The following is a 27,500-nucleotide window of genomic DNA, read 5'->3' on the forward strand; positions in this document are numbered from 1 at the left end:
GGTCCTGCTGGTTTCTGGACATCTTCTCCAGACAGTAGACTGGTGTACCTGGGTCCTACTGGTTTCTGGACATCTTCTCCAGACAGTAGATGGGTGTACCTGGGTCCTGCTGGTTTTTGGACATCTTCTACGACAGTAGATGGGTGTACCTGGGTCCTGCTGGTTTCTGGACATCTTCTCCAGACAGTAGACTGGTGTACCTGGGTCCTACTGGTTTCTGGACATCTTCTCCAGACAGTAGATGGGTGTACCTGGGTCCTGCTGGTTTTTGGACATCTTCTCCAGACAGTAGATGGGTGTACCTGGGTCCTGCTGGTTTCTGGACATCTTCTCCAGACAGTAGATGGGTGTACCTGGGTCCTGCTGGTTTCTGGACATCTTCTCCAGACAGTAGATGGGTGTAGCTGGGTCCTGCTGGTTTCTGGACATCTTCTCCAGACAGTAGACTGGTGTACCTGGGTCCTGCTGGTTTCTGGACATCTTCTCCAGACAGTAGATGGGTGTACCTGGGTCCTGCTGGTTTCTGGACATCTTCTCCAGACAGTAGATGGGTGTACCTGGGTCCTGCTGGTTTCTGGACATCTTCTCCAGACAGTAGATGGGTGTACCTGGGTCCTGCTGGTTTCTGGACATCTTCTCCAGACAGTAGATGGGTGTACCTGGGTCCTGCTGGTTTCTGGACATCTTCTCCAGACAGTAGACTGGTGTACCTGGGTCCTGCTGGTTTCTGGACATCTTCTCCAGACAGTAGATGGGTGTACCTGGGTCCTGCTGGTTTTGGACATCTTCTCCAGACAGTAGATGGGTGTACCTGGGTCCTGCTGGTTTTTGGACATCTTCTCCAGACAGTAGATGGGTGTACCTGGGTCCTGCTGGTTTCTGGACATCTTCTCCAGACAGTAGACTGGTGTACCTGGGTCCTACTGGTTTCTGGACATCTTCTCCAGACAGTAGATGGGTGTACCTGGGTCCTGCTGGTTTCTGGACATCTTCTCCAGACAGTAGATGGGTGTACCTGGGTCCTGCTGGTTTCTGGACATCTTCTCCAGACAGTAGATGGGTGTACCTGGGTCCTGCTGGTTTCTGGACATCTTCTCCAGACAGTAGATGGGTGTACCTGGGTCCTGCTGGTTTCTGGACATCTTCTCCAGACAGTAGATGGGTGTACCTGGGTCCTGCTGGTTTCTGGACATCTTCTCCAGACAGTAGATGGGTGTACCTGGGTCCTACTGGTTTCTGGACATCTTCTCCAGACAGTAGATGGGTGTACCTGGGTCCTGCTGGTTTCTGGACATCTTCTCCAGACAGTAGACTGGTGTACCTGGGTCCTGCTGGTTTTTGGACATCTTCTCCAGACAGTAGATGGGTGTACCTGGGTCCTACTGGTTTCTGGACATCTTCTCCAGACAGTAGATGGGTGTACCTGGGTCCTGCTGGTTTCTGGACATCTTCTCCAGACAGTAGATGGGTGTACCTGGGTCCTGCTGGTTTCTGGACATCTTCTCAGGCCACAAACAAACACAGACGCATGCACACACACGCACACACGCACGCATGCACGCACACAGACATGCACACACACACACACACACATATATATATATATATATATATATGATAATTATATAGACACAATAAGACTGAAGACTTTTGATTAAATAAAAGCCTGTGTGAACTGAACATGTCTGGCCCTTGATGTGATTCTTATTTTCCAGTGTGGCCCTCTGGGAAGTTGAGTTTGACCCCCCCTGTTCTACAGCAAAATATTTCATCAGTCCAGAGCACCTGCTGCTGTTTTTCTGCTCCCCAGTTTCTATGTTTTCGTGCATAGTTGAGTCGCTTGGCCTTGTTTCTATGTCAGAGGTCTGGCTTTTTGGCTGCAACTCTTCCATGAAGACCACTTCTGGCCAGACTTCTCCAGACAGTAGATGGGGGTACCTGGGTCCTGCTGGTTTCTGGACATCTTCTCCAGACAGTAGATGGGTGTACCTGGGTCCTGCTGGTTTCTGGACATCTTCTCCAGACAGTAGATGGGTGTACCTGGGTCCTGCTGGTTTTGGACATCTTCTCCAGACAGTAGATGGGTGTACCTGGGTCCTGCTGGTTTCTGGACATCTTCTCCAGACAGTAGATGGGTGTACCTGGGTCCTGCTGGTTTCTGGACATCTTCTCCAGACAGTAGACTGGTGTACCTGGGTCCTGCTGGTTTCTGGACATCTTCTCCAGACAGTAGACTGGTGTACCTGGGTCCTACTGGTTTCTGGACATCTTCTCCAGACAGTAGATGGGTGTACCTGGGTCCTACTGGTTTCTGGACATCTTCTCCAGACAGTAGATGGGTGTACCTGGGTCCTGCTGGTTTTGGACATCTTCTCCAGACAGTAGACTGGTGTACCTGGGTCCTACTGGTTTCTGGACATCTTCTCAAGACAGTAGATGGGTGTACCTGGGTCCTGCTGGTTTTGGACATCTTCTCCAGACAGTAGATGGGTGACTTACCTGGTGTTGCTGGTTGACATCTTCTCCAGACAGTAGATTGGTCTTTGTACCTGGGTCCTGCTGGTTTCTGGACATCTTCTCCAGACAGTAGATGGGGGTACCTGGTCCTACTGGTTTCTGGACATCTTCTCCAGACAGTAGATGGGTGTACCTGGGTCCCTGCTGGTTTTGGACATCTTCTCCAGACAGTAGATGGGTGTACCTGGGTCCTGCTGGTTTCTGGACATCTTCTCCAGACAGTAGACTGGTGTACCTGGGTCCTACTGGTTTCTGGACATCTTCTCCAGACAGTAGATGGGTGTACCTGGGTCCTGCTGGTTTTTGGACATCTTCTCCAGACAGTAGATGGGTGTACCTGGGTCCTGCTGGTTTCTGGACATCTTCCAGACAGTAGATGGGTGTACCTGGGTCCTGCTGGTTTCTGGACATCTTCTTCCAGACAGTAGATGGGTGTAGCTGGGTCCTGCTGGTTTCTGGACATCTTCTCCAGACAGTAGATGGGTGTACCTGGGTCCTGCTGGTTTCTGGACATCTTCTCCAGACAGTAGATGGGTGTACCTGGGTCCTGCTGGTTTCTGGACATCTTCTCCAGACAGTAGATGGGTGTACCTGGGTCCTGCTGGTTTCTGGACATCTTCTCCAGACAGTAGATGGGTGTACCTGGGTCCTGCTGGTTTCTGGACATCTTCTCCAGACAGTAGATGGGTGTACCTGGGTCCTGCTGGTTTCTGGACATCTTCTCCAGACAGTAGATGGGTGTACCTGGGTCCTGCTGGTTTCTGGACATCTTCTCCAGACAGTTATGTGTACTGGGTCCTGCTGGTTTACACTCTCCAACAGAATGGGTGTACCTGGGTCGTGGTTTTGGACATCTCTCCAGACAGTAGATGGGTGTACCTGGGTCCTACTTTGGACATCTTCTCAGACAGTAGATTGGTGTACCTGGGTCCTCTGTTTGGACATCTTCTCCAGACAGTAGATGGGTGTACCTGGGTCCTGCTGGTTTCTGGACATCTCTCCAGACAGTAGATGGGTGTACCTGGGTCCTGCTGGTTTCTGGACATCTTCTCCAGACAGTAGATGGGTGTACCTGGGTCCTGCTGGTTTCTGGACATCTTCTCCAGACAGTAGATGGGTGTACCTGGGTCCTGCTGGTTTCTGGACATCTTCTCCAGACAGTAGATGGGTGTACCTGGGTCCTGCTGGTTTCTGGACATCTTCTCCAGACAGTAGATGGGTGTACCTGGGTCCTACTGGTTTCTGGACATCTTCTCCAGACAGTAGATGGGTGTACCTGGGTCCTGCTGGTTTCTGGACATCTTCTCCAGACAGTAGACTGGTGTACCTGGGTCCTGCTGGTTTTGGACATCTTCTCCAGACAGTAGATGGGTGTACCTGGGTCCTACTGGTTTCTGGACATCTTCTCCAGACAGTAGATGGGTGTACCTGGGTCCTGCTGGTTTCTGGACATCTTCTCCAGACAGTAGATGGGTGTACCTGGGTCCTGCTGGTTTCTGGACATCTTCTCAGGCCAAAACAAACACAGACGCATACACACACACGCAACAACGACGCAGCACGCACAGACATGCACACACAACACACACACACAGACACGCACGCATGCCGCGCACACACACACAAACACACACACAAACAAACACAGACGCGTACACACACCGCACACGCACACACGCGCCAGCACGTACACACACACGCAGCGCACACACACACACACACACAACACACACACACACATCCACACATGCACAAACACAGTGACAGACACACACACACACACACGTACGCGCGCGTACATGCCACAGAGACAAACATACACACACACACACACAAACACACACACACAGAGACAGGCAGACAGACACACACACACACACACACACACACACACACACACACACACACACACACACACACACACACACACACACACACACAGAGACAGACCTTTGGGTGTGAGTGTGTGTGTGTCCAGGTAGAAGACTCCTCTGAGCAGAGCCACCTCCTGCAGGATGATGCTGAAGCTGAAGACGTCTCCTTTCTGGGTCCCACAGGGGGGGGGGCAGTCTGTCCTCAGCAGCTCGGGGGCTGTCCACAGCTTCCCTACACACACACACACACACACACACACACACACACACACACACACACACACAACACACACACACACACATACACACACACACACGTACGCACCCATGCATGCACGCACAGAGACACACACACACACACACACACACATACACAGACACACAGTAATATTTGACTTTAAAAAGTTTTAATATTACAATTATTTAGATTCTGATGAAAAGACAAGTTGTGCAGCCTCTGATTTCTGGAAGTTTTATAGGTATCCACTTGTTTCTCCAGCAACCAATGGGTGCTGACCTACTTCTGCTTTCCGGTGTTGTGTTTCCGGTTCAGCGGCTAACCTCTACTCGCTAAATTGCTAGCGTACCATGATGTCGACAGAGAAGGCAACATTACATTGATTATAATTAGTTGTTTTTAAGTGTTGTTAACATGAGCTCAGGTTCAAACTTGTGCCGTTGTTGGTTGCCATAACAATTCAAGAAAATTGAAGATTTTCGGACGACGCGTCTTGCTTCGAACATGAGCAACTTCGAAGAAATTGTCCGTGTCCAGCGCCCTACGCTTTGCACTCCATGCCAAGGAACGAGGAACGCAAAAAAGCGTGGCCTGCAGCTTTGAAACTAAAGCACCCTCCAAAGAGAGCGTATGTTTGCTCTTTCCATTTCTTCAAAAAAAAAGCCAACAGATCTGCAGCCTGATCCGGAGCTTTATCTGGGCTACGACCGACCACCTCCGAAGAAGAAGAGGAGAAAGCTAATCCGGCTAACTGTGTCGGAAACGGCTAGCAGCAGCAATGAAGACATCCAAGGCTGACCTCGTAAGTTAAACTGTAACAGTTACAGTTATTCCATGTTTTATGCAGCAAGATAGATATAAATACTGGTTATTTCGTGATATGGGAGAACCGGGACGGCTGAAACACTTTTCAGATTAACGGCATTTTAAAAAGAAAACGTTAAAGACGTTAAAAAGAAAACGTTAAAAAGAAAATGTTACAGACGTTAGAATTTAGCTTAAGTAGCTAGCTACTTCATACTGTACGCTGATGTAACGTTAGTTTGGCATATCAGTGTTGTAGCTCATCCCGACTCATCCCTATACTTTCTTCTACTCCACTAGCTACATTTCAAAAGGCAAAATATTATAGCCTACTTGTACACCACTACAATTATTTGAGAGCTTTAGTTGCTAGTTACCTTTTCAGTTTTAGATTAATTAATACAAAACATACATTTACTGGTCAGTTATGACATGTTGTACTTCTGGTGTTTACTTTCCTACTGTGTAACTTTGGCAATGCTTTTGTTTTGGTCAGACTGCTCTACGGGCCTGTCCTCAACTGCTTCAGACCAGATCAGCAACTCAAGTTCTGCAATTCCCGTTCACCAACAGTTACACTCAGTCCACACACAGTGGGAGGACCCTGCCCGACAAGATCATGTTTACTGCAAGGCAGCCAGCAGAAAAGATGTGCAGGATAAGATGACTCAGTGTGATGACATTGCCTACTTTCTGCTTCAAAGTAACGCGGATGCTTTGCTCTACACTGGTTTAGATCTGGAAACATTTGACATTCTTGTATCAACACTGGAAGGACATGCCAGTACTTCATTTACAATGCCTGTTCGAGATCAAGTTCTCATGACACTTATGAAATTAAAAACAAACCGTGTAATAGGTGATCTAAGCAGACAGTTTCATGTATCACTGAGCATGGCTAGCAGGATAATGTCATATTGGATCGACAAACTGGAGGAAGTTTTGCGACCTCTAATTCCATGGCTTCCAAGAGAAATTATTCGGGCAACCATGCCTGCAGCCTTCAAGAAGAATTTCCCCAGTACAACATGTATTATAGACTGCAGTGAGAGCCTTTTACAGAAACCGAAAAACCTTGATTCCAGAGGAGAAACATACAGTCATTATTATTCACATAACACTGTGAAATACGTGGTAGCTGTTGCCCCATGTGGACTAATTATGTTCATTTCTGCAGCATATGGAGGGCGATGCAGTGACAAATTTATCACTATGGACTCAGGCATATTGGACTACTTAATGCCTGGAGATGAGGTCATGGCAGATAGAGGCTTTACCATAAAAGACTTGCTGTTTGAGAGAAAAGTGAAGTTGATAATGCCTTCTTTCACAAAAAAGCGTGGACAGCTGACTGAGGAACAGGTGACGAGCACTAGACGAATCGCACATGTGGGAATTCATGTTGAAAGAGCAATTCGACGTTTTAAAGTTTACAAAATACTGTCCCAGGTTGTTCCGATCACTATGGCTCCTAAAATTGACAAGATTCTAAGAGTGTGTGCTGCTCTTGTTAATCTGAGGGAGGATCTTATTCGAGATTAGGGCTGCAGCTATCGATTATTTTAGTAATCGATTCTACCGATTATTCCATCGATTAATCGAGTAATCTGATAAGAAATACTTTTGTTTTATTGACAAGCTAGTTTGGTTTAATTTTCGGAAATAGCAAAATTTGTATTGCCTACATTACAATATTGCTCACAAACTAAACATATTAAGTGCATTTAAGTGCCATATTGCATTGTTTTTAAAGAAAACATTTTCTGAAATGCAATAATAACCTCAAACTAAGGCATACATTAAACATACATAAACATTACCTTACGTTGTGTACCTTAACTTTCAGAACTACAAGTGTCAACCTGAGACTGATCTGTATATAGGCCTAACAAAGCTTAATAATTTAATATGTGATCCATGTATATACCATATTTACAGGAACGTCAAATGAAATGGTGCCATAATGGCTAAAACACTGATGTCTACAAAACGAGTGTATGTGAACATTTGTTGTGTTGTACAGAATGTGAATATGTATGCATTTTTTCTAAATAATACAAACTGGTATTATGTATATATTAAACTACTTACAACATTTCATGTTATCAACTTTTCAAATATGACGTGAATGCTTTTTATCACATTGCATATCTTTACATAAAAACAATAAAGACTGGCAGCATGTTTTTGCTTAACACTGTAAGAATGTTTACACAGTCTAAAGGTATCCCAATTTTCACTCAGATTCTCTTAATGTATGGCACACATTTATGGGCATGCCACATGTGTAGATGTTCACTGAACCTTGTCCATTACCTCAATGTATCTTTTATTTAGCTTAAACCGTCCTGCAGCATATTCATCTACAAGCCGAGGTAGCACACGTGAGAAATGAAAAACCTCTCAATCGCTTGACTTGCTCCCTCACAAATGCCTCATCATACTGCACTGTAAGGGAAACATGCTCTTTGGGTGTCCAGATCAAAAGTGTAGCAGATTTCAGACCTGTGCAAAACATTGTAAGCTGTATTTGCATGTAATATCCCCTACTGCCAGTTTTCTGCAACTGCAGCCCCCTCCCCATCCATGATCTACTAGTTTGACATCACTGTGAATGTTTTTTTGTGAGGTGTTGAGTGAGGGGCTGGGTTGGCATTGGACATTTTACTTCCAGTAGCACACATGAGTCAATGACCCCATCAGGACTGGCAGAGAGCCATGGTTCCTGGACACTTACAACAGTGCCCCTGTGAGTAATGCTCATGCCCTCTTCTTTTAGCTCTTGGCAAGCTCTACATTCGTTTGCTTTACCATAGTTAGTTGCATAGTTACCACGAAATGAGGGGTATATGTGCTCACATAGAAATTTGTCACTGCTTGTGGTTGCATGGACAGGAACCTTTTTGGCAGAACATGCTGTAAGTCTGATTTTTCTACAATTGTGCCACAAATCAGAGGCACTTTGCTCTCTTGTTTCTAATTCTAATTGAGCTGCTTGAGCATCACTAACTTCAACGTATGCCTGGTAGAAAGCCTTGCATGAGTTACAGCTAAGCTCATAATTGTGTGTCTGATGTGGCTGAAGAATCTTGTCATCAACTGCACTGTAACTAGTGCTAGGTTGTTCTGCTGATGGTGAGGCATTATAACACTTCCCGAGTAAATTGTTCTTCAGGACAATGAGTGGTTGGATGGGGGCTTTGTCCACACTGTCTCTGAAGTCTTTGTGTGACACATGATGTGGTGAATTTGGGAGTGGTTGACTGGCTACAGCCCTACAGTTACTGTATTGCTGTTCTGCCTTGTGGTGCCTGAAGTTTATCTGACTCACGGTAGGTTTCCACACAGCGAAATTTCGCTTTGCTCTCACTGAGGTTGAATGGAGACGAAATTCGCCCTGATTGGGCGAGATGAGAGCGAATCGCCCGAGGGGAGCGAAATAAAGTTTACGAAAGTTTAACTTTATTCAAATGAGGACCACTCGAGAACCAATCAGGTCCGTGTGTTTGTGTTTGGAGGCGGGAGTTACAAAAAAAGTCTGACCAAGATGGCGGAGGTCATCAGCTCCGTATCATGAACATTTTGATGTGATTAAAATGTTTCTACACGAACATCGGTACTTCTATCAACACAAATTGTGTTTTATACGACACACAAACTTAATTAGGGCACATACACCACTAAATAGACCACTGTATATGTTAGTTTAAACACTCAAACTTTTCAGCTAGCCAACAGGCTAATCGCTAGCATGTTCGGACATTGGATTTCATTTTAGCCTAGCCAGGCAGCTAGCTAGCTAGGCTACTTGTGCATTTGTTTGATTACATGTTTTGTTGGCGAACATTGACGCTTGTAGCAACACGGATTGTTGTTTATATGTAGCCTACGGCTAAACAGCGCGCACCGCACCAAACAGACCACTTGGGAATGGTTTAAACACTCAAATGGTTTCAGCTAGCCGACAGGTCCGCCGTCATGTTGGCGAACTTTCATTTCATTGTAAGCATAGCGGGGCAGCTAGAGCTACATTAGCCAGGTCACCAGAGCATTTATGAGCTAACATTTTTCCCGATGGTTTGCTGCTGTGCTTTTTACCGCCCTCTGTCTTCTGACAGCCGGGACATCTAAAAAATGTTGCCGGACTTGGCGTGTTGTTTTGCAACGCCGGGGCAAACTTTCGTTGGCCGAAGTCGAAGTATTTAAGTATGTGGGCCCTACCGTCAGACGTTTAGGCTCAAGGTTCTTTGATGTCCCTGCATTCCACCTGCGCTGCTCATCTGTACATGCCCTGTCTTTCCACCAATCACTGCATTTTGCACCTGCAATAATCAATACTGTCTTTGTTATTTATCCACTTACTATTAAACATGAACATAAGTATATCAAATTACAAGTGTAAAAGTACATTTAGTCAAGTACTGTGCTTATGTGCTTTTTTATTTTTACCTTCCACAGAATAGCTGCTGCATGGCTACATGACTTGGTGGGTGGTGATGGCGCAGTGGTTAAGACATGTGCCTTTGGTGTGGGAGACCAGGGTTCGATTCCCACTGCGAAGCATCAACCAATGTGTCCCTGAGCAAGACACTTAACCCCTAGTTGCTCCAGAGGAGTGCAACCTCTGACATATGTAGCAATTGTAACTCGCTTTGGATAAATGTGTAAATGTGTGTAATGTAATGACTTCCCTAACTCGGCAATGCAAGAGCAGCCGACTGTCTCAATGACTCCACTTTGCCTCAGCATTACCCATGCTGACACTCTGACTGGGCTCTACTGCTGCCTTCAGAAATATAAAGCCGCTGTGTTTCTTCAACAATACTGTGCCTATTTTGTTACTATGCAAGGTAAAGTATAAATGCTTCTGTGTTTTGTAGTCGCCAGTTCTTACGCCATCAACACTCGGCGGAATAAGAATATGTGGTGTTATTGTTGTGATGTGTATGTGTGTGATGATGATGATGATGATGTCTGTGTGTATGTGTCTGGTAGCCGTATGTCCTAATATGTGATGGTATTGTATTAGTGATGATCTCTGTGTGATGTGTATGTGTGTATTGATGCTGTATGTCCCTATGTTGTTGATATGTGTTATTGTCTCTGTGTAATGATGATGGTGATGATCTGTGTATGTTCCTATGTGGTATGTGATGATATTGGTAGTGTGTGTCTCTGTGTGATGATGATGATGTTATTGTGTAATGTGTGTATGTGATATGTGATGATGATGATGTGTGTCTGTGTATAGTCCTAATATGTGATGATGATATGTGTCATTACTAGTGTGTGTTGATATCTGTGTGATGATGTGTATGTGTGATGATGTGTGTTATGTGTTCTGTGTTTTGTGTATTATGTGTCTCTGTGTATGTATGTGATATGTGTATATGATGTGTGTGTGTGTCTGTGTATGTCCTAGTTGTGTGTATGTATGTGTATGTATTATTGATATTGATGTGAGTGTGTATGTTCCTGTGTGTGTGTGTGTGTGTGTGTGTGTGTGTTGGTGTCTGTGTGTGTCTGTGTGTGTGATACGTGTTAGTGTGTGTAAGTGTGTATGTATGTGTGTGTGTGTGTGTGTGTGTGTGTGTGTGTGTGTGTGTGTGTGTGTGTGTGTGTGTGTGTGTGTGTGTGTGTGTGTATGTATGTGTGTATGTGTGGCGTGTGGTGTCTATGTATGTGTGTCTTACGTGCGTAGTAAGCGTGTGTGTCATCAGGACAGCTGGCTGTCCTCAGACTCTGCAGACCATAATCTGTGATCTTAAGGACGAAGCGGCTGTCCACCACGCAGTTAGACGATTTCAGGTTGCCGTGGGAGACGATGACGCTGTTGTGGAGGAACAACATCCCCTAAAAATAACAACAACAACAATAAATAAACCACATCAGAATCTGGTCTCAGGGACAGATGGGAGCTTTGGGGCTTTATTTTGAAATGACCTCTTATGGAAGTTTTGGGATTTTATTTTGAAAATGATCTCTTATGGAAAGGTTTGGGCTTTCATTTTGAAATGACTTCTTATGGAAAGGTTTGGGCTTTTATTTTGAAATGACTTATTATGGAAAGGTTTGGGCTTTTATTTTGAAATGATCTCTTATGGAAAGTTTTGGGCTTTTATTTTGAAATGACCTCTCATGTAAAAGTTTGGGCTTTTATTTTGAAATGACCTCTTATGGAAAGGTTTGGGCTTTTATTTTGAAATGATCTCTTATGGAAAGGTTTGGGCTTTTATTTTGAAATGATCTTTTATGGAAAGGTTTGGGCTTTTATTTTGAAATGATCTCTTATGGAAAGGTTTGGGCTTTTATTTTGAAATGATCTCTTATGGAAAGGTTTGTGCTTTTATTTTGAAATGACCTCTTATAGAAAGGTTTGGGCTTTTATTTTGAAATGACATCTTATGGAAAGGTTTGGGCTTTTATTTTGAAATGATCTCTTATGGAAATAAGCATTGACTGATTAAATGAATGTGCTGCGTTGGACAGGAACATGAGAGAGGAGAAAACACTGAGTATTATGGGATGGATCTATCTAAAGGGGAGGGAGGCGCTTCCCCCATGTGACAGGCCGTTACCTTGACGATGTCATTGATGAGAGAGTATCTGAACATCCAGTCCAGAGTGATGCTGTCGCTCTCCATCAGGTCCTACACACACACACACACACACACACACACACACACACACACACACACACACACACACACAACTTTCATTATGATGCAGCTACGTGTTCTGTAGCACTTAATCAAATTACAGCTCGCTCTGTGTGTGTGTGTGTGTGTAACGTAGTTAAAGTAATAAACAGCTGCTCCTGAACAACAACATGACTCCAAACTGTCAGAGCTGAAAACTGGCCACGGTATATATATATATATATATATATATATATATATATATATATATATATATATATATATATATATATTGATATATTTCTCTTTTGATGAGGGAAACATTTTACAATATTACAAGAAAAAGTCTTATGGCATGAAAATGTCACTTTATGAGTTTTTTTAACATTAATATGAGTTCCCCCAGCCTGCCATGGTCCCCCAGTGGCTAGAAATGGTGATAGGTGTAAACCGAGCCCTGGGTATCCTGCTCTGCCTTTGAGAAAATGGAAGTTCAGATGGACCAATCAGGAATCTTCTCCTTATGAGGTCATAATAGTATTAGGGGACGACTGAGGCCTATATAAAAGAGACTTCAGATACAGTATTAGGGGACCACTAAGGTCTATATAAAAGAGACTTCAGATACAGTATTAGGGGACCACTAAGGCCTATATAAAAGAGACTTCAGATACAGTATTAGGGGACCACTAAGGTCTATATAAAAGAGACTTCAGATACAGTATTAGGGGACCACTAAGGTCTATATAAAAGAGACTTCAGATACAGTATTAGAGGACCACTAAGGCCTATATAAAAGAGACTTCAGATACAGTATTAGGGGACCAGTAAGGTGTATGTGTTTTTCTCCTTCTCGTCTCCTTCTCATCTAATTCTCATCTCCTTCTTGTCTCCTTCTCGTCTCCTTTTCGTCTCCTTCTTGTCTCCTTCTCGTCTCTTTTTGGTCTCCTTCTCGTCTCCTTTTCGTCTCCTTCTCGTCTCCTTTTGGTATACTTCTCGTCTCCTTCTCGTCTCTTTCTCCTCTCCTCTTCTCCTTCTCATCTCCTTCTGGTCTCCTTTACGTCTCATTCTCGTCTCCTTTTGGTCTCCCTCTCGTCACCTTCTCGTCTCCTTTTGGTCCTCTTCTCGTCTCCTTCTCGTCTCCTTTTGGTCTCCTTCTCATCTCCTTCTCCTCTCCTTTTCATCTCCTCATCTCCTCTCCTTTTGGTATCCTTCTTGTCTCCTTCTCGTCTCCTTCATGTCTCCTTTTCATCTCCTTTTGGTATCCTTCTCGTCTCCTTCTCGTCTCCTTCTCGTCTCCTTTTCGTCTTCTTCTCGTCTCCTTTTCTTCACCTTCTCATCTCCTTATTTTCTCCTTCTTGTCTCCTTCTCGTCACCTTCTCGTCTCCTCCTCATCTCCTTCTCGTCTCCTGTTGTTGCCTTGCTGTATGAGTAACATCCAGGCTGGACATCGTGATAAAGTATTCCTCCTCTCAGAATAACCCAAACCCCACGCTGCCCAAATCCACCCACAGCTGGCCCACATGTGTTCTCATGTTGCTAGGTTACAGTGCTGGGAGGTTGCTAGGTTACAGTGCTGACAGATAACTGTAACTGAGAGAAGATCTGATGGAGCTGCTGCAAAGAAACAGAGCTGGTAGACAGCTGAGAGAGAGGCATACGCATAGAAATCAAATGGATAGAAGGCTGCCCCTGGGGCAGGGTAAATACTGGGGTAGTTGTACCTGCAGGCTGCCCCTGAGGCAGGGTAAATACTAGGGTAGTTGTACCTGAAGGCTGCCCCTGGGGAAGGGTAAATACTGGGGTAGTTGTAGTTGTAGGCTGCTCTTGGGGAAGGGTAAATACTGGGGTAGTTGTACCTGCAGGCTGCCACTGGGGCAGAGTAAATACTGGGGTAGTTGTACCTGAAGGCTGCCCCTGGGACAGGGGAAATACTGGGGTAGTTGTACCTGCAGGCTGCCCCTGGGACAGGGTAAATACTGGGGTAGTTGTACCTGAAGGCTGCCCCTGGGGAAGGGTAAATACTGGGGTAGTTGTAGTTGTAGGCTGCCCTTGGAGAAGGGTAAATACTGGGTAGTTGTACCTGCAGGCTGCCCCTGGGGCAGTACTCGGTGATGATGCACATGTTGGGCGGGTCGCTACAGGCGCCGATGAAGCGGGTCAGGTGCTCGTTCTGAACGTCTCGCATCTGAAAAATCACAAAAATATCAAAATACAAAAAGTGAGATTCAGAACCAACCTGCAGTCAGTGGGAGGTTATCTCAACATATTAAAGGGGTGATAGAATGATTATACGGGGTATTCCACACTGTTCTATACACACAATAAGTGGGAGGAGGGGCAGGACTCTATACACAGTAACTGGGAGGAGGGACAGGACTCTATACACAGTAACTGGGAGGAGGGGGACTCTATACACAGTAACTGGGAGGAGGGGCGGGACTCTATACACAGTAACTGGGAGGAGGGGCAGGACTATATACAGAGTAACTGGGAGGAGGGGTAGGACTCTATACACAGTAACTGGGAGGAGGGGCAGGACTCTATACACAGAAACTGGGAGGAGGGGCAGGACTCTATACACAGTAACTGGGAGGAGGGACAGGACTCTATACACAGTAACTGGGAGGAGGGGGACTCTATACACAGTAACTGGGAGGAGGGGCGGGACTCTATACACAGTAACTGGGAGGAGGGGCGGGACTCTATACACAGTAACTGGGAGGAGGGGCGGGACTCTATACACAGTAACTGGGAGGAGGGACAGGACTCTATACACAGTAACTGGGAGGAGGGACAGGACTCTATACACAGTAACTGGGAGGAGGGACAGGACTCTATATACAGTAACTGGGTGGGAGGAGGGACAGGACTCTATATACAGTAACTGGGAGGAGGGGCGGGACTCTATACACAGTAACTGGGAGGAGGGGCGGGACTCTATACACAGTAACTGGGAGGAGGGGCGGGACTCTATACACAGTAACTGGGAGGAGGGACAGGACTCTATACACAGTAACTGGGAGGAGGGGACAGGACTCTATACACAGTAACTGGGAGGAGGGGACAGGACTCTATATACAGTAACTGGGTGGGAGGAGGGACAGGACTCTATATACAGTAACTGGGAGGAGGGGCGGGACTCTATACACAGTAACTGGGAGAAGGGGCGGGACTCTATACACAGTAACTGGGAGGAGGGGCAGGACTCTATACACACAGCAAACTGTCTTTGTGTGTGTGTGTGTGTGTGAGTTCTTACATGTTTGAGTTCAAACAGAACTTTCCGAGTCAGTTCGATGCGTTTCTTGTTGATGTATTTGATGGCGGCGAGGTTTCCCTGCAGGAGACAGATTCATGACATCATCACCTGATTCTCTGTCACAGCGGCGTTGTGTGTGTGTGTGTGGGGCAGACCTTGTAGTAGCCAGTCTTAGTGTAGATCTGGAAGTTTCCCTCCATGGTTATCAGAGAGCCGCAGTTAGATCCTTTCTGAAGAGAAACAAGAGACGTGATTGGTCCAGCCCGCAGTTACTGGAAACCATTCTAAGTGTGTGTCCATGTGTGTGTGTGTGTCTGTGTGAGAGTTTGTGTGTCTGTGTTAGTATGTGTGTCTCTGTGTCCATGTGTGTGTATGTGTGTCTGTGTTAGTATGTGTGTCTCTGTGTCTGTGTGTGTATGTCTGTGTGTGTGTGTGTTTGTGTGTCTCCCACAGGGTGTGTGATGCTGTTTCTGCTTGCTACATTCTGCTTACAGCTACTGCCACCGACTAGCCCTTGTGCAAAGGCAAGAAGAGGAGCCGAGATCGTAAGTCTCTTCCTGTCAGTACACAGCCTCTCCACCGCCAAGACTCCTACAGTGCCTCCTCTCGGCCACACACGGTAACTGGGCCCTAGCAGACTGGGCCCTATAGAGGCAAAAGCTAAGGGAGCACACCCTGAAAAAAAAGACTTGGTCTCCATGCCACTGGATCCTGACCCAGAACTGCCAAGGACATGGTGGGAGTGTGGTCTAATCCTTACCTATGCGCAAGCTCCTTGCTCGCCCCGCCCCCCTCCACCCTCTCACGAGTCCTGTGGTGATGTGGAATGGTGGTGGGCACAGGCCAAGGATGTGGCTGGGAGTGTCTAACCACACCATGCACACAGGCGGCAATGGAGTAATGATTGACCTTCATCACAGCAGACATGTTGACTTGTCATAGTAGGAAAAGCACAGCTGACATTGATAACCTTAACGATGACTCAGTTCCATCAAATGTCCCAGTAAGATATTTCAGTGAGTCAGCATGCACAATACCAGGACCTCTCCTAAGTGGAATGCAGCATCAGTAATGGTTTAATACCAGGACCTCTCCTAAGTGGAATGCAGCCATCAGTAATGGTTTAATACCAGGGTCTCTCCTAAGTGGAATGCAGCCATCAGTAATGGTTTAATACCAGGGTCTCTCCTAAGTGGAATGCAGCCATCAGTAATGGTTTAATAACAGGGCCTCTCCTAAGTGGAATGCAGCCATCATTAATGGTTTAATACCAGGGTCTCTCCTAAGTGGAATGCAGCCATCAGTAATGGTTTAATACCAGGGTCTCTCCTAAGTGGAATGCAGCCATCAGTAATGGTTTAATACCAGGACCTCTCCTAAGTGGAATGCAGCGATCAGTAATGGTTTAATACCAGGACCTCTCCTAAGTGGAATGCAGCCATCATTAATGGTTTAATACCAGGACCTCTCCTAAGTGGAATGCAGCCATCAGTAATGGTTTAATACCAGGACCTCTCCTAAGTGGAATGCAGCGATCATTAATGGTTTAATACCAGGGCCTCTCCTATGTGGAATGCAGCCATCAGTAATGGTTTAATACCAGGGCCCCTCCATATTGGAATGCAGCCATTAGTAATGGTTTTGAATACACCTGTGCTTTCCCCACTATGACATGTCAACATGTCTGCCGTGAAAAAGGTCCATTGCTAGGACTGGGGGATGGAGCAGCGCGTCTTTTTGGCAGCTTCCATTGTGACTGAGCAGCCCCACACTGCTCACCCCTGTGATGGGCAAGGACCTGGAAAAGGTGGTCCAAATATTGTCTGCTCCGCACACTCTGGACGGTAAGCCGCAACCGTCGGGGCATCACCCCTTTGCGGTTGAAAAATCAAAGTGAAAAATAAGCTAAGCATTGCTTCATTGAATATTCGCACACTGCTGGACTTGGCCGTAACTCCTGACAGGCCCCACCGCAGGACAGCACTGGTGGCCCTGGAGCTCGCAAGATAAAACATCAACATAGCAGCTCTCAGCGAGACCAGACTACATGGGGAGGACTCCCTGACAGATGTTGGTGCTGGGTACACCTTCTTCTGGAAGGGGGTCCCCGAAGGCACTCGCCGTAACCATGGAGTTGGCTTTGCTGTGAAGTCTAAACTACTGCAGCGCATTCAGGACTCCCCCATCGGCATCAATGAAAGACTCAAGACATGGCGCATCCCCCTGGCAAAGGGACGCTTCGTCACTCTCATCAGTGCATACGCCCCAACTCTTGATGCCGAGCCCAACATCAAAGAGGATTTCTACAGAGATCTTGACGCCATCCTACAGAAAACCCCGGTTACGGACAGACTCGTACTCATGGGAGACTTCAATGCTAGAGTAGGCACGGACTACCTGGTATGGAGTAAAGTCATTGGCTAGCATGGTGTGGTGAAAATTAACCACAACGGGCTCAGACTCCCCTCCCTCTGTGCAGAGCACCAGCCGGTCATCACTAACACCATCTTCCAGATGAAGAACAGGTTTAAGACCACCTGGCAGCACCCCCGCTCAAAACATTGGCACCTCCTTGACTACGTGATTGTCCATCAAAAGGACAGACAAGACGTCCTCACCACCAATCAAAAACATATACTAGGTCCTCCAGTCAGTGCACTTGATCAAGGCACTGGCTCAGATCTGGAGTTGGTCACCAGGCGCTGTGATTGGCTCCCCACTGCTCCCTTGAGGAATTGGTTAAATGCAGAGAATCAATTTCGCTACATGTATGTGTATGTGACAATAAAGTACCTTTACCCGTGTTATGCGCAGAGCTGAGTGCTGGACTGACCACCTCATGGTCAGATCCAAACTACTCATGAGCATTGAACCCTGTGGCCCGAGGACCGCTCCAAACAAAAATCTCAACTGTACAGCGCTGAATAGCCTCACCACCAAAGACAACCTGCGATGGCTCCTTGCTGAAAACCTCAACAAGCTCCCGGTGGAAACATCCGACTGGCCAGCTCTGCGCCAGGCCAATCATAGTGCAGCCTCAGAGGAGCTCAGCCAACCAAGGAAACGTTACCAGGACTGGTTTGATTGCAACTCAGCCGAGATACAGTTACTCCTTTAAAACAAGCATGAGGCCCACAAAGCTCTCCTGTCCTGCCCTGGATCTCCCACCCTTAAAACCACCTTCACTGCTGCAAGAACAGAAACCCAGCGAGCCCTCCGGACTATGGAGGACACCTAGTGGGTGCAAAAGGCGCGAGAAATCCAGAAACTGGCAGACTGCAATAACACCCAAGGCTTTTGCGATGCCATAAAAGCATTGTACGGCCCCAGGAAGCGGGCGATTGCCCCAGTCCGATCAGCTAACGGGTCCATGCTCTTCAAGGACCGCCACGAGATTCTTGTCCATTGGGCAAATCATTTTGAGAGTCTCTTCAACCACACCAACCCTGTCGACCCACATATTCTGGATAATCTCCCAGACCTGCCACCAATTATGCACTTGGACACCCCACCACTTTACTCAGAACTCCTGCAAGCTATTGCTGGGATGAAGAACATATGTCTGTTTGTGTGTGTGTGTGTGTGTATTTGACTGTGTGTGTGTGTTACCAGAGACATGGTGAGTCTGCTGCAGGTTCTCTTCAGGACTTTATCCAGGTTACTCATCTGGACGTCGTCCCAGGAAACCCTCCACAGCTGAGCCGCTAGCTCGCTCTCCAGCTTCAACTTCCTGTTCAGCACAAACAATCACAGGTGTGTGTGTGTGTGTGTGTGTGTGTGTGTGTGTGTGTGAGAGAGTGTGTGAGTGTGTGTTTCTTTCTCTGTGTTGGCGTTCTAACCTCTGGTGGATTTGTGAGGACTATGGTTAACTGCTCCTCAGATCTCTGCAGGGTAAATCCAGACAGCTAGCTAGACTGTTTGTCCAATCTGAGTTTTCTGTTGCACGACTAAAACTAATTTTGAACGTACACACGTTCCACCAAAACAATTTCCTTCCTGAGGCTATTTAGCAGAGGCACTGTGGCTCCATCCGGAGCTTAGCCCCGCCCACGATGATTGTGATTGGTTAAAAGAAATGCCAATAAACCAGAGCAGGTTTTTCTCCCATCCAGGAATGCTGTGTGGACTAGCCAGACCTTCTTCCGCAGAGCTGTGGAAGAAGGTCTGGACATAAGAGACTACCCTACCCACAGTCACCTCTCTGTACCTGGCTCACAGTCACCTGTTCTCTGTACCTGACCCACAGTCACCTGTTCTCTGTACCTGACCCACAGTCACCTGTTCTCTGTACCTGACCCACAGTCACCTGTTCTCTGTACCTGACCAACAGTCACCTGTTCTCTGTACCTGACCCACAGTCACCTGTTCTCTGTACCTGAGACCAGTCACCTGTTCTCTTTACCGGACCCACAGTCACCTCTGTACCTGGCTCACAGTCACCTGTTCTCTGTACCTGATTCCCAGTCACCTGTTCTCTGTACCTGGCTCACAGTCACCTGTTCTCTTTACCTGACTCACAGTCACCTGTTCTCTGTACCTGGCTCACAGTCACCTGTTCTCTGTACCTGACTCCCAGTCACTTGTTCTCTGTACCTGACCCACAGTCACCTGTTCTCTGTATCTGACTCACAGTCACCTGTTCTCTGTACCTGGCTCACAGTCACCTGTTCTCTGTACCTGGCTCACAGTCACCTGTTCTCTTTACCTGACTCACAGTCACCTGTTCTCTGTACCTGAGACCAGTCACCTGTTCTCTTTACCGGACCCACAGTCACCTCTGTACCTGGCTCACAGTCACCTGTTCTCTGTACCTGACTCCCAGTCACCTGTTCTCTGTACCTGGCTCACAGTCACCTGTTCTCTGTACCTGACTCCCAGTCACCTGTTCTCTGTACCTGACCCACAGTCACCTGTTCTCTGTATCTGACTCACAGTCACCTGTTCTCTGTACCTGGCTCACAGTCACCTGTTCTCTGTACCTGACCCACAGTCACCTGTTCTCTGTATCTGACTCACAGTCACCTGTTCTCTGTACCTGGCTCACAGTCACCTGTTCTCTGTACCTGGCTCACAGTCACCTGTTCTCTTTACCTGACTCACAGTCACCTGTTCTCTGTACCTGAGACCAGTCACCTGTTCTCTTTACCGGACCCACAGTCACCTCTGTACCTGGCTCACAGTCACCTGTTCTCTGTACCTGACTCCCAGTCACCTGTTCTCTGTACCTGACTCCCAGTCACCTGTTCTCTGTACCTGACCCACAGTCACCTGTTCTCTGTATCTGACTCACAGTCACCTGTTCTCTGTACCTGGCTCACAGTCACCTGTTCTCTGTACCTGGCTCATAGTCACCTGTTCTCTTTACCTAACTCACAGTCACCTGTTCTCTGTAGCTGACCAACAGTCACCGGCCGGTTGTCTCCTAGTTCTGTAGGATATCAAACGTATTGGAGTGCATACCAGGGATGCATCGAATCCAGGATTGGGCTTCTGATTCGGTGAATATTGGGCTTTTTGACGGGGTTCTGGTTTCTGCCGAACCCTATTTTTCCCAGCGAACCGAACCCTATGCTTGCACTAGGCGTGCTACGTGTGACGTAGTGATGGCGCCGTTGATTACGGGAAGGTGTTTACGTAGGTGGAGCGTTCAATGCAGCAGGCTGTGAGGAAGTGGACATGGAACTGGTGAGGGAAGGTGTTTACATAGGTGGAGCGTTCAATGCAGCGGGCTATGAGGAAGTGGACATGGATGTGGTGAGGGAAGGTGTTTACGTAGGTGGAGCATTCAATGCAGAAGGCTGTGAGGAAGTGGACATGGAACTCGTGAGGGAAGGTGTTTACGTAGGTGGTGCGTTCAATGCTGTAGGCTGTGAGAAAGTGGACATGCATGTGGTGAGGGAAGGTGTTTACGTAGGTGGTGCGTTCAATGCAGTAGGCTGTGAGGAAGTGGACATGGATGTGGTGAGGGAAGGTGTTTACGTAGGTGGAGCGTTCAGTGCAGTAGGCTGTGAGAAAGTGGACATGGATCTGATGAGGGAAGGTGTTTACGTAGGTGGAGCGTTCAATGTAGTAGGCTGTGAGGAAGTGGACATGGATCTGGTGAGGGAAGGTATTTACGTAGGTGGAGCGTTCAGTGCAGTAGGCTGTGAGAAAGTGGACATGGATCTGATGAGGGAAGGTGTTTACGTAGGTGTAGTGTTCAATGCAGTAAGCTGTGAGGAAGTGGACATGGATGTGGTGAGGGAAGGTGTTTACGTAGGTGGAGCGTTCAATGCAGTAGGCTGTGAGAAAGTGGACATGGATCTGGTGAGGGAAGGTGTTTACGTAGGTGGAGCGTTCAATGTAGTAGGCTGTGAGGAAGTGGACATGGAACTGGTGAGCAGAAAAAGTTGTTGTTTGGCAGAACTTTCAGTCAAAAGAAGGCCATTCAAGTCCAGCTACATGTTCAGTTCTCAATGCCAATTTTCTCGTGGTGGCGAGGACCCTAAACCCCAATACCATTCTGATTGGTTCGTCCGGAGATTAGCTCCGGCCCCAAGACCATTCTGATTGGTTTAGAGAAATGTAACCAACCCAGAGAGTTTATTTCTGTATCACCTGGTTGTTTGGACTCAGGTTTTTATAGAGTGTCTCACCTGTAGATGAAGATGGTCACGGTAACTATGATGACTAAGACAAAGGAGATCACTATGGCAACCATCTGAAGCATCGTAACGGTACCTGGAGACGAGGGAAGGACATCAGGAGATTAGGACAGACACATACACACCCAACGTGTGGCGTCAATGAGGCGTCAATGAGGTATCAATGAGGCATCAATGATGCATCAATGAGGCATCAATGAGGCATCAATGATGCATCAATGATGCATCAATGAGGCATCAATGATGCATCAATGAGGCATCAATGAGGCATCAATGAGGCATCAATGAGGCATCAATGAGACACCTCACATCTGATGTGTATATATTGTGTAATAAAAAAAAATTTTGTTTTTTTGTTTTTAAAAATATAATAAATAATTTTTTAGAGTTTGTTTTTATTAATAGATAGTTTAGAGTCTCCTGATGTGTATATGGTGTATTAATAGATAGTTTAGAGTCTCCTGATGTGTATATGGTGTATTAATAGATAGGTTAGAGTCTCCTGATGTGTATATGGTGTATTAATAGATAGTTTAGAGTCTCCTGATGTGTATATGGTGTATTAATAGATAGTTTAGTCTCCTGATGTGTATACGGTGTATTAATAGATAGTTTAGAGTCTCCTGATGTGTATATGGTGTATTAATAGATAGTTTAGTCTCCTGATGTGTATACGGTGTATTAATAGATAGTTTAGAGTCTCCTGATGTGTATATGGTGTATTAATAGATAGTTTAGAGTCTCCTGATGTGTATATGGTGTATTAATAGATAGTTTAGAGTCTCCTGATGTGTATATGGTGTATTAATAGATAGTTTAGTCTCCTGATGTGTATATGGTGTATTAATAGATAGTTTAGAGTCTCCTGATGTGTATACGATGTATTAATAGATAGTTTAGAGTCTCCTGATGTGTATACGATGTATTAATAGATAGTTTAGAGTCTCCTGATGTGTATACGATGTATTAATAGATAGTTTAGAGTCTCCTGATGACATTTACAGATGGAAAATGAGTCTGTCTGCTTAGAGTCACTTTGGTCGGTGTGTGTGTGTGTGTCTGTCTGTGTGTCTGTCTGTCTGTGTGTGGGTGTGTGTGTGTTTGTGTGTTTGTGTGTGTGTGTGCATGTGTGTGTGTGTGTCTGTCTGTGTGTGTGTGTGTGTGTGTGTGTATGACTGTGTGTGTGTGTGTGTGTATGACTGTGTGTGTTTGTGTGTATATGTTCATACGTGCAACACAGGCTGGCTCGTCGTTCTTGAAGCCACACTTGGGGATGTCTGGAGGTGGAGCGCCGCCGGGCCACTGGAAGCTCCGCCCCTCCTGCATGACCAGCTGTTTCAAACTGCTGTTATACACACACACCACCTGCACGCACACACACACACACACACACGTTCATTATGATGCAGCTACGTGTTCTGCAGCACTGAATCAAATTACAGCTCGCTGTGTGTGTGTGTGTGTCTGTGTGTGTGTGTGTGTGTCTGTGTGTCTGTGTGTCTGTCTGTCTGTCTGTCTGTCTGTGTGTATGTGTGTGTAAGTGTGTGTGTGTGTGTGTGTATATGTGTGTGTGTGTAATGTAGTTAAAGTAATAAACAGCTGCTCCTGAACAACAACAGGACTCCAAACTGTCAGAGCTGAAAACTGGCCAAGGTAAATGCCTCTCTCTATATATATATATATATATATATATATATATATATATATATATATACTATAGAAATAAATAAAAAATAAATATAAATTTTTGGGAAAAACACTTTGAATATTACAATAAAATTTATAAAAGAATAAAAAGAATATTTTTGGGAAATGAGGTTTCAAATGTTCTGACTTTTTGTCTCAAAATATTCCAACTCTTCTACCCAGAAGTTAGTGTAAACAAACTCTGTGATTGGCTGTGATGAGCCTCTCAGGTGTATGACATCATGGTTTAGAGATGACATCATGACTCAGCAGTTTTACCTGGAACTCTCCGGTCTCAATGTTGACGGTGTCCCACACAGCAAAGTCCACCTGTCTGTCCCCGAACTCGTCCATCTCTACTGGCCCCATCACTCCTGCAGACACACAACACAGCACGTCAAAACAAGCATTCTGATTGGTTCAGAGCCTGCAGACACATAACACATCAGGTCAAATCAAGCATTCTGATTGGTTCAGAGCCGTCCAATATCACTCCTGCAGGCACACAACACAGCACGTAAAAACAAGCAATCTGATTGGTTCAGAGCCGTCCAATATCACTCCTAAAGACACACAACACAGCACGTCAAAACAAACAATCTGATTGGTTCAGAGCCTGCAGACACACAACACAGCACGTCAAAACACGCAATCTGATTGGCTCACACATCGCTCCTAAAGACACACAACACAGCACGTCAAAACAAGCAATCTGATTGGTTCAGAGCCGTCCAATATCACTCCTAAAGACACACAGCACAGCCCGTCAAAACAAGCAATCTGATTGGTTCAGAGCCGTCCAATATCACTCCTAAAGACACACAGCACAGCCCGTCAAAACAAGCAATCTGATTGGTTCAGAGCCTGCAGACACACAACACAGCACGTCAAAACACACAATCTGATTGGCTCACACATCGCTCCTAAAGACACACAACACAGCACGTCAAAACAAGCAATCTGATTGGTTCAGAGCCGTCCAATATCGCTCCTAAAGACACACAACACAGCACGTCAAAACAAGCAATCTGATTGGTTCAGAGCCTGCAGACACACAACACAGCACATCAAAACACGCAATCTGATTGGCTCACACATCGCTCCTAAAGACACACAACACAGCACGTCAAAACACGCAATCTGATTGGCTCACACATCGCTCCTAAAGACACACAACACAGCACGTCAAAACAAGCAATCTGATTGGTTCAGAGCCGTCCAATATCACTCCTAAAGACACACAGCACAGCCCATCAAAACAAGCAATCTGATTGGTTCAGAACCGTCCAATATCACTCCTAAAGACACACAGCACAGCCCGTCAAAACAAGCAATCTGATTGGTTCAGAGCCTGCAGACACACAACACATCAGGCTCGTGCATCTACCAGTCCTTCCAGAAAAATTTTGAGTTTTTTTGTGATTGTTGCGGGGCAAAAATCCTTGATTATTCGGCACATTTTCTTAAGAACTGCGATGGAATATGCTCTATATGATATTTATGCAATTTTATGTGATGAAATTGTAGGAACTTGCAAAAACTGGTTTGATGAAAAAGAAAAAAAACAGTGATTCCCCCCCACCCCCCAACACGCTGCTTTTCGATGATGTTCTCGTCGCGTAATGACGTCACTTCATAACGTTCCCATGGCAACAGGGGGAAATAGCTGCTCTTGTGTGAAGTAAACGCAACATTTTTCAACTTTCTGCTGAGATATATTATGGGACTTTTTTGCAACGAAAATGCGGGGGTTATGAAATCATGCAAGACCCGCATATTTTGCGCGGAAATCGGCAATTTATGCGGCAAAAGTGCGGCATGTTTGAAAAATGCGCATAGATATGCAGACTTTGGCTGATTATGCGTTGAATTATGCGATCACATAATGACATTTTTCTGGAGGGACTGGTATACAGAAGGGAGTGTCTACAGAGCCCAGTGAGAGCTGAGAAAGTCTAGAGCAGTTACTAGTCTGGGTCCTCGGTAAGAGCAGTTACTAGTCTGGGGCCTCGGTAAGAGCAGTTACTAGTCTGGGGCCTCGGTAAGAGCAGTTACTAGTCTGGGTCCTCGGTAAGAGCAGTTACTAGTCTGGGTCCTCGGTAGGAGCAGACACACAACACATCAGGCTCGTGCATCTACCAGTCCTTCCAGAAAAATTGTGAGTTTTTTTGTGATTGTTGCGGGGCAAAAATCCTTGATTATTCGGCACATTTTCTTAAAAACTGCGATGGAATATGCTCTATATGATATTTATGCAATTTTATGTGATGAAATGTGATGGTTTATTGTTGTTTGGAGGAGATATTTTTAGTTTTGACTGAAATATTATTACAAAAGACAAAGAAAGAGAGATTAGAGTGGTCCAAGAAAATGACAACAAGGAATTTAACACACACAGCACACACACACACACACACACACACACACACACACACACACAGACACACACACACACACACAGACACACAGAGACACACAAACACACACACACAGAGACACACACACACACACAGAGACACACACACACACAGAGTACACACACACACACACAGACACACAGAGACACACAAACACACACACACAGAGACACACACATTCACACACACACAGACACACACACACACAGATACACACACACACACACACACACACACACACACAGAAACAGACACACACACACACACACACACACAGACACACAGACCACAGTGAAGGATCTCTGTGGTCTGTTATGTCTCCAGTCAGGAAACAGAGAACAGCCGGGGCTGATGGGAGTGTTTGTAGTCTGATGTGATTTATGAAGTCCATGTTATAAAAACAACGCGCTCGCCATGTTGGCTTCTCCACCACTATTCACCATAGCAGTGTTCCCATTCACTCACTATATAGTCCACTATAAAATACCCACAATGCACTTCTACATCTGAGTGCACATACAATGTAGCCTACATTTGACGCCCGTATCCCACAAAGCAACGCGGGAAAAAGACAATAAGGTCAAAAAGCAGACAGCACGCGACCAAGAGGGCTTTGTGGCGCGCTGGAAGTCTACAGTCCTGCAGGCATCAAACCTCCGCCTACTACTCCACGTGTTCATGTTTCTCTAGGACTACTAGCCAGTCAGAAGCAGGGTATGAGGGCCCTGACAGTACCTAGGTAAGGACTACTAGCCAGTCAGAAGCAGAGTATGAGGGCGTGCCCTCACAGTAGCTAGGTAAGGACTACTAGCCAGTCAGAAGCAGAATGGAACCTGTGACAGGGTGATGCAGGACTTTTAGATTTTGCTGAGTCATCTCACTGCTGCCCTCTGACCTTTGACCTTTGACCCCCCCCCTGGAGGAAGAGAACATCCCCCTTTCACAATAAAGCGACACACGAGTCCTTTGGGAATCATCAAACTAATGAAACACTGACGACCAATCAGCGAAGAGCTCTCGGATCAATAATCAATCTCTCGGTCTACATGCATCTTAGTTGGGGTTAGGAGGGAGGCTGGTGGTTCTGGGAGGTCAAGAACCAGGTCTGGAGCCTCTTAGTTGGGGTTAGGAGGGAGGCTGGTGGTTCTGGGAGGTCAAGAACCAGGTCTGGAGCCTCTTAGTTGGGGTTAGGAGGGAGGCTGGTGGTTCTGGGAGGTCAAGACCCAGGTCTGGAGCCTCTTAGTTGGGGTTAGGAGGGAGGCTGGTGGGTCTGGGAGGTCAAGACCCAGGTCTGGAGCCTCTTAGTTGGGGTTAGGAGGGAGGCTGGTGGGTCTGGGAGGTCAAGACCCAGGTCTGGAGCCTCTTAGTTGGGGTTAGGAGGGAGGCTGGTGGGCCTGGTGGTCCAGGGTAGTCCAGGGTG

The 27,500-nt window shown here is 46.3% G+C and overlaps 1 protein-coding gene across 1 annotated transcript in view; it reads right to left on the minus strand.

Annotated features, from left to right (window-relative positions):
* The window catches only part of LOC120571017 (atrial natriuretic peptide receptor 1-like), a 54,094-nt gene that overhangs the window by 13,743 nt on the left and 12,851 nt on the right, over nt 1-27,500 (minus strand). Inside the window, exons 5-14 of the mRNA XM_039819701.1 lie at nt 23,943-24,037; nt 23,207-23,342; nt 21,969-22,053; nt 18,943-19,063; nt 15,489-15,563; nt 15,334-15,411; nt 14,155-14,259; nt 12,012-12,083; nt 11,127-11,286; nt 4,468-4,623 (exon numbers count right to left, since the gene is read on the minus strand). Of these exons, the coding sequence (XP_039675635.1) occupies nt 4,468-4,623; nt 11,127-11,286; nt 12,012-12,083; nt 14,155-14,259; nt 15,334-15,411; nt 15,489-15,563; nt 18,943-19,063; nt 21,969-22,053; nt 23,207-23,342; nt 23,943-24,037 (1,083 nt within the window). The remainder of the gene's footprint in view (nt 1-4,467; nt 4,624-11,126; nt 11,287-12,011; nt 12,084-14,154; nt 14,260-15,333; nt 15,412-15,488; nt 15,564-18,942; nt 19,064-21,968; nt 22,054-23,206; nt 23,343-23,942; nt 24,038-27,500) is intronic.

This window comes from Perca fluviatilis, chromosome 13, assembly GCF_010015445.1.
Source record: "Perca fluviatilis chromosome 13, GENO_Pfluv_1.0, whole genome shotgun sequence".
Classification (NCBI taxonomy): Eukaryota; Metazoa; Chordata; class Actinopteri; order Perciformes; family Percidae; genus Perca; species Perca fluviatilis.